The sequence below is a fragment of the Eublepharis macularius genome, chromosome 12 (assembly GCF_028583425.1).
Source record: "Eublepharis macularius isolate TG4126 chromosome 12, MPM_Emac_v1.0, whole genome shotgun sequence".
In the NCBI taxonomy this organism is placed as follows: Eukaryota; Metazoa; Chordata; class Lepidosauria; order Squamata; family Eublepharidae; genus Eublepharis; species Eublepharis macularius.
The window spans coordinates 1,010,876-1,023,526 of record NC_072801.1 but is presented as its reverse complement, the minus strand read 5'-3'; the positions used below and the strand labels follow the sequence as shown (position 1 = coordinate 1,023,526).

Genomic DNA, 12,651 nt, shown 5'->3' with positions numbered 1-12,651 from the left:
CTTTTCTGCCCCCCAGCCAAGCAAAATCAAGAGAAGGCAACTGAGTGTTGGATGCAGTCTGAGGCACTTGTATATGGTCGAATCTTCCTTTGTGTATTCTTGAGCTCAGTCATTGATCTAATAGCTTTTTGCTATTTGAAGCAGAGAAAAGGACTCCCGATAGGGAGCCATAGGGTATGAATTTGGTCCTTGGTGCTTGGAAGCTATTGGCTGCCAGCCTATGGGGAGGAGGTGGCCTATCGGTGCCTGTGGCCGGTCCATTCTGTGCTTCCGTGGGGGCGTTGCAGGGCCTCAGTAGCATGGCAGCAGCCTCCCTCCCACTTCTGCCTCCCAGATGGTTCCTTTTGCTGTCTGCAGGCCGCTGTATGTCACTGTGGTGTACCGAGGGAAGTGCTCTCACTGCATGCGCATTGGGGTGGCCGTGCCTTTGTCTGGCACAGTGGCCAGTCTGAGAGAAGCCGTAGCCAGAGAAACCAAAATCCCCTCCAAGCAGGTAAGAGGTTCAGTTTCAAGGCCAGTGCTTGGAACTGGAGTGGACCAGACCTGCCTTCCGCTGAGCCGCTCTGTTCTGCACCTGCTGCTGGTGCACCCAGCACTTTGGGATGCGCAGGAGCCTCCACAGGGGCGGGGGGCTGGCTCCACTTTTTCTTTGTCTTGGGAGCTGGCAGTACAGTGTCGGGGCTTCTGCGGTCCTTGTCCAATCCTGGGAGCTTCCAGCAAAAGCATCTGGGGGAGCTGCCGTTGTGGCCCCTCGGCTCTGCGGTCCCTGCCGGGGCGGGGCTTTCCCAACCGGTGTTCTGAGGCTTCGTCTGCTCAGTTGCGGCAGAGCTGCTGATCGGCCCTGTTGTGTTTTGGCTTCCTCTAGATTGTGCTGACTGAGATGTATTATGATGGTTTCCATCGCTCCTTTTCTGACACGGATGACCTGGACATGGTGCAAGAGAGTGACTGCATCTTTGCCTTCGAGACCCCTGAGATTTACTGGCCGGAGGGGATCCTTAGCCAGAGAGGTCAGTTGGGCTGTGATGGGTTGGCCTCCGGCCTCCAGGCTTCAGGCTGCTCTTTTCCAGCAAGACTGTGGAGCTGTGTTATGGCCCTTCCGTGTACTTCAGGCCTTTGGCGTTGAGTAGGGAACCGGGAGCCCCGCCTGAGCGCCCGCATGTTGAGGGCTTTCCGTGCTCTCTGGGCTGTCACTGGTTGTATCATTGAGGGACTCTCTGGCTGCTGGCCGCACTGATGTCTCTCCCTTGCTGTTCTAGGGATCCACATGAACAGTAACCTGAACCACTTGAAATATGGGGCTGACCATCTCCGAACATCTCCTTATACTCAGGGGAGAATGGAGAACCCCAGTGCCAGGGCGGCAGCCGGTGACGACAGGATTGTGGTGCTGGTGTGCAATCGAGCCTGCACAGGGCAGCAGGGAAAGAGGTAATGGCCTCTGTGGAGGCAGCGCTCCCGTCTTTTGCACCTTGACAAATGAGACGGGGCCAGATCCTTCCTTCCCAGAAGCAGCTACCTGTCAAGCGTTGCCCGGAAAAACGTGCTCCTGGCTACAGCTGGAGCTCAGACCTGTTTCCCCCTAGTCGCATCACTGCTCTTGTTGCTGGAGTTGTGGGAGGCGCTGTGCGCCCAGGAGTACGGAGTGGTGGCGAGGAGCCCGTTGCCGGTGATTCTTGAACGGTCCTGCTCTTCTCTGCAGGTTTGGCCAGCCCTTCGTGCTGCATTTGGAGAAGACGGTTCCTTGGGATGTCCTGCAGAAGGAGATCTTGGAGAAGATGCAGTATTACTTGCGACCCTCGACCTGCATTCAGGTAAGACGGCCTGGAGTTGGGCATCCTGCACTTGAGCTTGCCTGTGTCTGGGCTTTACTGTGACTGCGCAGCGAGAATTGTGTGTCGGGGCGGGGGGGGGGGAGTATGCGGCAGCAAAGGCACAACCGTCTCAGCACTGCTATTTAAACTTGGGTGCGATGCAGTGATTGTACCAAAGTGACGCTGCAGTTGTGGGGAGTGGGGCAGCGGGGAGCTGCTAGCGGTTCACATCCCAATTGCTTTTCGTTCTGCGTAGTGAGAAAATGCTTGTCAGGGCCTGGGCTGTTCCTGCTGGTCAGGGGAGAGTCTTTTCTGGGTAGGGCTTGGAATGCCTTCTGGGCACATGGCAGGTCAGGGCAACCCTGAGTGCCGTGTGCCCAAGGACAAGTTTGGGACCATGTGTGCCCAGACAGACCCCTCCCCTCCTGCTTGTCCCCCCCCGCCTTCCACAGCTTCAGACCTCCTGCCTGTCCTGTCTTCTCCCACTCACTGCAGGTGTGCCCCTTCAGCTTGCGCGTGGTGAGTGCTGTGGGTATAACATACCTTTTACCTCAGGAGGAACGACCCCTCTGCCACTTAATGGTGGAACGGTGAGGAGGACATCTTTGTTGTTGGGGGAAGGGAGTGCGTGTGTGTGTGTGGGGGGGGGGGGGCTGATGCAGGAATGGACCCCTCCTAGGCAGGCAAAGAGTAAGTATGCCACCTCACGGGAGATGGCTGGCCGCAGTTGTTCGCCGCGTACGGCTGCCTGCGTGCCCTGCTGGAGGTCAGCCTTGGGGCGGGGGGGGGGGTTGCAGCAGGGTCCCACCCACGAGGGGTTCCGGAGACGGCAGTGCAATGTGCGTTCGCGTCTCTCTGGTGTCTGTTGAACTGTTCTTGTAGGCTGGCTTCTGTCAGATAGTAGCATGGGGTCTGAACAGGGGCTGTGCTGGGCCCAGCTGGGCTCTGGGACCTTGATGGGTTTCTGAGAGAGGGTCTCTGCACTGACCCTCCTCAGCTGCTGTGGCGGGTTCTCTCTGCAGGGCTCTGAAGTCGTGTGGTCAAGGCGGGGCTCCCCACGTGAAGCTCGTAGTGGAGTGGGACAAAGAGACGAGAGATTAGTAAGTGCTGCGTTGCCTGTTCGGGGCTGGGGCGGGGGGTGGGGGGTGGGTAGCTGCAGTGGCCCCGCTCCCCAGGTCTTTGGGATGGTAAAGGATCCTTCGCTCTGCATGTCTGGAAGGGATTTTCCCTGTGCTGCTCTTGCCAGGCCCTGCAGCTCCTTGCAGGGCTTCAGACTCCCTTGTGTTGCAGAGGAGGTGGGGGACAGCTAAAGCACTGCTCCCCCCAGCTTGGGTTTGTATCCGGCTAGGCTGCCTGATCTTCCGCAGCCAGGCTTTCCCAGGTGTTTGGGTCCATGGAGGGCTTTCCAGCTGGGGCGTCTAGCCTGTGTGCCGCACTCTGCAGGACACAGGGGCTCAGCAGAGGCCTACTTCCTTCCTGCAGTTTGTTTGGCAACACTGAGGACGACTATATCCCTGATGCGGAGAGCGTCCATCAGCAGAGGGGGCTCCACCACCAGCCTCAGTGCTGCACCCTGGCTCAGTGTTTCCAGCTTTACACCAAAGAGGAGCAGGTGAGCGGCTGAGATATAAAAATACTGACTGCGCTTGTATGCCACCCTCCTGGATCGGCTAACGCCCCACTCAGAGCAGTGAAGAGAGTCAGCATGGGGGAAGGGGCTGGGCGGGCAGCTGGCACGTGGCATTGCTGCTTCATGGGGCGTCTGCATCTGGATATAAATCTACGTAACTCACAAAACTTGACAATCTTGTTCTGCATTCAGCCTCATACTACCATTCGAGGTGAGAGGTCATGGCAGGCAGCTCCCACCCTGTCCCCCTCCCTTTTAAGGAGCAGATCTGTCCCCTGAGGGGTGTGTGTGTGTATATGGTGTGCTCACGTGTCTTAACAGCTGCTCTGCTTGTAGTTGGCTCCGGATGATGCATGGCGTTGCCCGCACTGTAAGCAGCTGCAGCAAGGAAGCATCACCCTCAGCCTTTGGACGTTGCCCGATGTCCTTATCATTCACTTGAAACGCTTTCGACAGGTAAAGGAGGGCTTGCATGGAGAGGAACTGGGCTGCATCGTGGCCGATGAGAGCAGGCGCTCTGCTTGTATGGTGGTGGTCCCCTGACTTCCTGGTGCCTGTCCCAGCCTCTCTGCATGCGGGGGGGGGGAAGAGGGGTGGATTCCAGCATTCCACACTCAGCTTTCAGGACCCAGGTTTGCACACCAGGCATTCAGGGTCAGGCCCCCTCCTGGTACCTTCTACCCACGTGTCATCTGGGCCTCTTGCCACATGAGCTTCTTTGGTCTGGCGCACGTTCAGCTGCCTGCTTGGCCTGGGCTGTGCCTGCCTACATGGCATTTCCCAGGTGCTGTTAGGGCATGTGTGCACCTCTCTTCCACCCCAAACAGGAAGGAGACAGGAGAATGAAGCTGCAGAACATGGTCCGATTCCCCCTGACTGGCCTGGACATGACACCACACGTGGTCAAACGGAGCCAGAGCAGCTGGAGCCTCCCGTCGCACTGGTCCCCCTGGAGGCGGTCTTGTGGCCTGGGCAGAGACCCCGAGGACTTCATCTATGACCTGTATGCAGTGTGCAATCACCATGGCACCATGCAGGGGGGGCACTACACAGGTAACTGGGCCGTCTTCCAACCCCCCTCCCCCCCAGGTCTTGATTTCTCATTGCCTGCTGCCTCCCTGGCTTGTTCTTCCTCTGCTCTGAGGTGGAGGCAGCCAACAAAGAGCCCCCTGGAGGCCTGGATTTCCTCTGCCCTGCCCACCGTCTGTTGGTGTGACTTCCTTGGGATGCATTTCTCTGGGGTTCCTTCAGCCCATAAAGCAGCACTTGGCTGTCCCCCCCTCCCCCTTGGGGGAAAGTGTGGATGGCATGGGAAGGAGTGTGCTCTGGACGACTCTGGTTGGACCTGATTCAGACACAGGCATGCATTTCCATTTGTTTGGACCACTGCCGCCCTTTCGTCTCCCACCCCATAGAATGTTTGATTGGGGCTGGGAAATATGGGCTGCCAGCTAGAGTTGTTTTATTACTGAAGTATATGTTTATGGTTTTAATGCAAATTTTGTTGTATTTTTAATGCTGATCTTATCTGCTCTGAGCTCGTTTGCATGGAGAGCAGATTATAAATCCAATCAATCAGGAAGCCCTGAGCATCTAGTTATGCTTTCTTGTATGGGCTGTTCATTCAATGCTTGGCAGAATTTGTCCATAGTTTTGGCAATAGTCTAATGACAGAGGTTTCTGTTGGCCACATCTATACTCACTATATGATAAGGTACTTAAATTCTTGAAAAAACCCTTTTTCTTCTGTGTTTACCAGAAATCCCACATTTTGCATTTTCAAATGAGTGAAATATATTTTTCAGGAATCTGTATATCTAAATGAAATTGTACTTCCCATCTCGTAGCAACAACTGGTTGCCTTTTTAGTAGAACTTTGGTCTCTAAATCTTTTTATCTTGAAGATTCTAGCGACCCCTGTTGTCCCCATCTTCAGGAAGGGGAAAAAAGAGGTTCCAGGTAACCACCGACCCGTCAGCTTGACATCTATACCTGGAAAAGTCTTAGAACAAAGAATCAAACAGTTCTTGAGCATTTAGAAAGGATGGCTGTGATTACTAAGAGCCAGCATGGGTTTCTCAAGAACAAGTCATGTCAGACTAACCTTACCTCTTTTTTTGAAAAAGTTACTGATAAATAAATTGTTATGTAGGCCCCAGATACCCAATTAAAGGATTCTATATTTGGGCCGTTAGCAGAGTCCTTTGTTTGGCATAGGAAGTGTGATTATAGGTGGTTATGAGCTCGTTCTGCTGGTTGGTGTGCGTGCAGGAGAGAAAATAACAATCATACACTTGCTTTATATTTAGATGAGTTCTTTATTGTAGGAACTCTATACTCTGATAGGAATGGAGGAGAGATAGATCCTATCTACCTATCTAGTCTAAGGATGGACATAGATGCTAGGACATGTCCTGCATCCATGCTGCCAAGATGGAGGGAGGGGAGGGATGTTGCCTGGAACAGAGCTAGGAAGTGAGAGGAAGGAAGTCAGGAGGAGGAAATTTGGAGAATAGCAATCTACATATCAAAGGACGGTCAGAGCAGTAAACAGAATGCCCTGACCTCTCTGTCTTTCTAACTCTTTGGTTTGTCCCTCTCTGAAACCTGAGGAAAGGGACAGTGCTGAATCCTCCTCTTCCAGCACCCCCTCTCGCTGTTGCTTGGATCAGTCTGTGAGATTCATCTTGTCTCGTAGATTCTGAAAGCGAAGTCTTGGTAGCGGTTTGGTTAGGGCGTCGGCAGTCATCTCTCCAAATGGACAGTAGATCATCTTCACGATACCTTTCTGTTGTTCTTTCACAAGGCGATATTTCATGTCAACAGTTTGAGAGCCAGTTTGGTGTAGTGGTTAAGAGTGCAGGACTCTAATCTGGAGAACCGAGTTTGATTCCTCACTTCTCCATGAAGCCAGCTGAGTGACCTTGGGTCAGTCACAGCTTCTAGGAGCTCTCTCAGCCCCACCCACCTCACAGGGTGTTTAGTTGTGGGGATAATAATGACATACTTTGTAAACCGCTCTGAGTGGGTGTTAAGTCATCCTGAAGGGCGGTATATAAATTGAATGTTGTTGTTATTAACATGCTTGGTTCACATGTGAACATCATCTCTCTGTAGGAGCTTGATACAAGGTTGATTGTCTTCATAGATTGTCACAGGTTGTGAGATCTGTATTCCAAGATCTTCTAGTATTCGCTTTAGCCATGTTATCTCTTGGCAGCATAGACCAGCTGAGATGTATTCAGCTTCTGTTGAAGACTGAGTGACTGCATTTTGCTTTTTGCTTTCCAGCTTGTCATTCCATTTCCATAGAAGAAAGTATGTCCACTGGTGGACAATCTGGTATTCAATTCTCTGTAGTTAGCATCTGTGTACACGATTAGTTCAGGTTTGCTGGTAGCTTGAGCTTGAAATGTGCTGTACCTTTCAGGTATCTCACAGGTCTCTTGACTGCATTCCAGTCTTGAAGGTTGGTGCTGAAGACTTTCTGCATAGTAGACCCACTGCAGCACTTATGTCAGGTCTTGTTAGTGTACTGACATAGAGTAGCTTGCCTCTGGCAGCACAATACTTGATGTCTATTGGTAGTTTCTCAGTGTCATCTAGATCCTTTACATAGCATGGTTCCATAGCAACTGCGTATGCATCTTCCATGTTCATGAAATATATAAGGTCTTTGATCTTTTGCTCTTGGTTAATAAGGAAACTTCCATCTTGTTCTCTGTAAAGTTGCATGCCTAGGTAGTGAGTAACGTTACCTAGTTGCTTGAGTTCAACATATTTGCTTAGGTGTTGTACAACTTCCTTGCTGTCATCTGGATTTTCATAAGCCAGAATCAAATCATCTACATAAATCAGCAGATAAATCCGTTTGCCATTCTTCTGCTTGGTGTATAGGCAAAGGTCATTCTCACTTCCCTTGAATCCTGCTTGGATGAGTAGATTATGCAGTTTTAAGTTCCAAACGTGAGCAGCTTGTTTGAGTCCATAGATGCTCTTCCGTAGTATGTACCCAAGGTGTTCTTGTCCTGCTTTCTCAAAGCCAGAGGGTTGGAGCATGTAGATATCCTCTTCCAGTTCGCGATGTAGAAATGCTGCCTTGACATCAAGATGTTCCACTTGCATGTTCTTGCTTGCAGTAACATGTAGTAGTGTTCTCACTGTGGTGTGTCCCACAACAGGTGCAAAAGTTTCCATCAAAATCCTCTCCATATTTCTAACAGTAGCCTTTAGCAACTAGTCTTGCTTTGTATCTTTGGACTGAGCTATGTTCATCATGCTTGACCTTGGGGACCCGTTTGCACCCCACTGCTTTCCTCGTCTGAGGTAGCGGTGCAAGTGTCCATGTCTTGTTCTTGTGTAGGGCTTCAAGTTCTTCTTGTGCAGCTCTTCTTCATTTCTCAGCTTCCTCTGGTGGTTGCTGGGATAATTCTTGTGGGCCAGGTGTCTCCGGTGGTGAACCATCTGGTACTATAGTTGCACTTGGTGTGCCAGTGATGTGTATCATAGAGTCTCCTGGTTCTTCACCTGAATCAGGATATGTGATTTGGCTGTTCTCTTCAGTGGTGGCCCCCTCTCCAGGTGTAGTCTTGTCACTTTCATTGAAGTATACAGCTCTACCCACAATGGTTCTTATGGTTTATGGATCATAGATCCTGTATCCTTTGCTTTGTGCTGAATATCCAACAAGAATTCCTAGTGCCTCTCTTCTCCATTGGAATGTAGGAGTAGGCCTTACTTCCAAAGTTCAAATGGGGTAGTTTCGGTAGCTTTTATTGGCAGTCTGTTCTGTGTATATGTAGCAGTCACGACTGCTTCTCCCCAAAATTGATTTGGTAGTTGAGCGTCATGCAACATACATCTCACCATGTCTAGCAGTTTCCTATTCTTCCTCTCTGGAACTCCATTTTGCTCAGGAGTGTAGGCCACTGTAGTCTGGTGTTCTGTGTCTTCCTGTCTTAGGAATTGCTGTGTGGCATTAGAAATGTATTCTGCGCCATTATCTGAGTGCAGAATCTGTGGTTTCCTTCCAAATTTATTCTGGACCATAGCTACAAAGTCTTTAAGGCGGTCCAACATCTGGGATTTCTCTCTGAGGAGATATACTACTGTGTATCTTGAAAAGTCATCAAGGAATGTAACAAAATATTTATTTGTTCCCAGAGATTGTACAGGTAGAGGGCAACAGATATCTGAATGAATTAAATCATGTGACTTCCTTGTTTTATGCTCACTTTGCTTTGGAAAAGGCAGTTAACAAATTTAGAAATTATGCAGCATTCACGTTTCTGGTTAGGTACATGACAGTTTTCTAGATCAAGTCAATTTGCTAGGGCTTCCCAACCATTTCCTCTCCTGCTCCCAAAATGGAGTTTGTTTGCAAATTCTGCAGACATGCTTTTATTAATATCAAGCAAGACACACTTGGGGCATGTGTCTCTGAACTCTGGACTTCTCGTGGGCCAGGTATCTCTGGTGGTGAACCATCTGGTACTATAGTTGCACTTGGTATGGCAGTGATGTGTATCATAGAGTCTCCTAGTTCTTCATCTGAATCAGGATATGTGATTTGGCTGTTGTCTTCAGTTGTGCCCCCTCTCCAGGTTTCGCCTTTTTACTTTTCTTGAAATATACTGCTTTGCTCACAATGGTTCTTCTGGTTTGTGGATCATAGATCCTGTATCCCTTGCTTTATGCGAAATATCCAGCAAGAATTCCTAGTGAAACTCTGACAGGCTGGCGATTAGCATAGTACTCACTGTCTCTGTGACCAATTCGCATGCAAATTGAACAGTGACTAAGTCCTTCTCTTTGCCCCTCTGGCCATGGAGAGCTGAGCTCACTTGAAATCTGATGCATTCTCTATCTCTCTATGAAACGACCACTTCCTCTCCTGCTCCCAAAATGGAGTTTGTTTGCAAATTCCACAGACATGCTTTTATTAATATCATGCAAGACACGCCTTCGATCGCATTCCTGGCACAGAGAATTTGCTACCCAGGTAAATGAAGTAATATTATTTGTTTCCAAATTACTGGTCACGCTAGCAAAGCTGCTCGGTAAGGAAATGTATAATGCAGACAGCTGATCCTCATCTGAGAGGGGTTTTCTAGTATCACTTAACTGGTTGAAAAAAATGCGTTAACTTGCCAAGATGGTCATCAGATGATTCTGTCTCTTTAAATTTTATATCAGCCAGATTTCTTCTCCATTGGCTCACAAAAGGCCAACTTGGCACTACAGATTACTGTCTTTTGTTGGTCATTATGGGTGCCATTCATTAGATAGATTGTTTTCTGATCTTTAAATTCCCACTGGGGATTTGTAGGAGTAGGGGGTTCATCAATAATTGCCTCCAAAATGCCGTGAAGTTTCAGGGAGAGTTCCAGGTCTTCCTTCCAGCCATCAAAATTCCCATTTCTTAGATGTTCCTGTGGATGCCAGGCTCCAGGCAGGAGATCCTTCCAGCTCGACCTCTCGTCAATGGGAACAGAATTGGAGTTTGGCTGGAAGCTGCTGGAAGCTGCAGCCCCAGCCCCTTCGTTTCCTGGGCTCATCTTTTCCTATTGTTGTCTAAGCTTCTGTAAAGTGCAGTTTCTCTGCTCAATTAGTAAAACACTCAGCACAGCTTTAGTTTTGCTCTTTTCTACCTTTAAATTAGCCAGCGAGCAAATAACTTGAAGCTGGGCCCATGACCTGATAAATAAATCGTTATGTAGGCCCCAAAAACCTAATTAAAGGATTCTATATTTGGGCTATTAGCAGAGTCTATTGTTTGGCATAGGAAGCGTGATTATAGGTGGTTTTGAGCTTGCTCTGCTGGTTGGTGTGTGTGCAGGAGAGAAAATAACAATCATTCACTTTCTTTATATTTAGAAAAGAGATAAAGAGTTCTTTATTGTAGGAACACCATATTCTGATAGGAAAGGAGGAAAGAGAGATCCTAACTACTTACCTTGTCTAAAGATGGGCATGGATGCTAGGACGAGTCCTGCATCCATGCTGCCAAGATGGAAGGAGGAGAGGAGAGGGATGTTGCCTAGAACAAAGCCAGGGAGAGAAGAGGAGGGAGGAAATCAGGAGGAGGAAATCCTGAGAATAGCAATCTACATATCAAAGGACAGTCAGAGCTCCCTGACCTCTCTGTCTTTCTAACTCTTTGGTTTGTCCCTCTCTGAAACCTGAGGAAAGGGACAGCGCTGAATCCTCCTCTTCCAACAGTTACTACCTTGCTGGATCAGGGGAATGCTGTAGACATAGTTTATCTCGATTTTAGTAAGGCTTTTGATAAGGTTCCATATAATATCCTTGTCAACAAGTTGGTAAAATGTGGTTTGGATCCTATTACTATTAGGTGGATCTGTAACTGGTTGACTGATGTGCACCCAAAGAGTGCTAGTTAATGGTTCCTCATCCTCTTGGAAAAGAATGACAAGTGGAGTGCCTCAGGGATCGTTCTGGGAACTGTTCTGTTCAATGTTTTTATAAATGATTTGGCTGAAGGAATAGAGGGAATGCTTATTAAATTTGCAGATGATACTAAATTGGGAGGGGCAGCAAATACAGTCAAAGACAGAGTAAGGATACAGGATGATCTTGACAGGCTAGAAAACTGGGCTAAAACAAATAAAATGAATTTCAACAGAGGTAAATGCAAAGTTCTCCATTCAGGAAGGAAAAATCAAATGCATAATTATAGGATGGGGGAGACTTGTCTTGGCAGTAGTATGTGTAAAAAGGATCTAGGGGTCTTAGTAGACCATACATTGAACATGAGTCAGCAGTGTGATATGGTAGCTAAAAAGGCAAATGCGGTTTTGGGCTTTATCAACAGAAGCATAGTGTACAGATCATGAGAAGTGATGGTATCGCTCTATTGTGCTCTGGTTAGACCTCACCTAGAGGGAGGGTAGTTGTGAATTTTCTGCATTATGTAGGGAGTAGGACTAGATGACCCTAAAGATCCCTCCCAACCCTATGATTCTATGATTCTGTCTAATCACGCACATATGTTCATCTTCAGTCTTCTGTGCAGTCCCTCATGGGACTACGCACGTGCAAGCCTGCCGATTCGGAGATCTTAAATTTCCACCAGGGGGTGCCCTTGCCTCCCACTGTGCATGCACAGATGCCCCTGCTACCCTCAGTTTCTCTTTTGCTGCCGTTGGAAGAGGTTCTAGCTGATCGAGTTGGAGATGCTTGTTTATTTCTTCTAATCTTGGAGTGGATCAGTACTGAGACATGTCAGAGAAGGCTCTTTTTAAATGCTGCATGAAGTGCAACACTAAAATGACGAAAACCGATGGGTATTCTCTTTGTCTGATGTGTTTGGGAGAAGGGCACAGTACTCAGTCATGGAAACACTACCTGAGCTTTACTCTAAAGGCCCGAGCAGAAAGAGCCGGTAGGCTGAAAGCATCATTGTGGGAAAGAGCCCTTACGGTAGTGGGCCCCTCACCAAAGGCAAAAAAAATCAGCCCAGGCTCACAATGCCGAATCATCAGATCTGAAATCTCCCTTGGTTCCGAGACCATCCTCAGCTCCACGACCCAGCTGATTGGGGTCTAAGACGCCTCGGAATCGAGCTTCATCAGTCTCACTTGAGGTGTCCAGCCTTTCGGATCCAACCTGAACCTGACTCGCTGCTTTGGAGTCGAGATCTCCTGCACAGTTGGATCCGACGACTAGGGTCTGATTATCAAAGTCGAAGGAATCAATCGCAACACCAACCCTGATTGCTATGCAATTGGATCCAAGCACCAGGGAGACATCAGAAGGAGGACCACTGAAGAAGAAGACAAGAAAGACGAAGTACCTGTCTATAAAGGAGCCCCCCAGAGCATCACCAAGGCGGGACTGGGTGGAACAGGGTATTGGTAATTGAATTCCCTCCTACCCCTTCATTCCACTCAAAGTATCCTTTGGTATGTTCCAGGTCATTGAAAGGTGAAATTCCTTGTAGAAAAGAGCTGTCCCAATGCTCCCCGAGGGAGCATCCCTTCCGTGGAAGGGATGCGTGGTACCATCAAGAATGGTCTTGCTATGAAGTGGACACAGGGAGAACTTTTTTCACTGACGTGATTTCCAGGGAACCATCACCAGCACCCATGAGATGGCAACACTCTTTCTCAAGGTTAAGAATGGGCTTCCAGTTGTCTGAGCCTGACATTGATAGAGACCCTTACCTAGAAAGGAGTAGTCCCAGCT

The 12,651-nt window shown here is 49.0% G+C and overlaps 1 protein-coding gene across 2 annotated transcripts in view; it reads left to right on the top strand.

The window, feature by feature from the left end:
• USP31 (ubiquitin specific peptidase 31) overlaps window positions 1-12,651 on the top strand; it is a 56,412-nt gene that overhangs the window by 18,595 nt on the left and 25,166 nt on the right. For both annotated transcript variants that reach the window (XR_008597963.1, XM_054993045.1), the window contains exons 5-13: window positions 358-493; window positions 866-1,010; window positions 1,260-1,431; window positions 1,703-1,814; window positions 2,310-2,404; window positions 2,837-2,914; window positions 3,297-3,426; window positions 3,781-3,900; window positions 4,272-4,497. Coding sequence is in view for 1 of the 2 variants with exons in the window: in XM_054993045.1 (XP_054849020.1) it covers window positions 358-493; window positions 866-1,010; window positions 1,260-1,431; window positions 1,703-1,814; window positions 2,310-2,404; window positions 2,837-2,914; window positions 3,297-3,426; window positions 3,781-3,900; window positions 4,272-4,497 (1,214 nt within the window). In the remaining variant the exon portion in view is untranslated. The remainder of the gene's footprint in view (window positions 1-357; window positions 494-865; window positions 1,011-1,259; window positions 1,432-1,702; window positions 1,815-2,309; window positions 2,405-2,836; window positions 2,915-3,296; window positions 3,427-3,780; window positions 3,901-4,271; window positions 4,498-12,651) is intronic.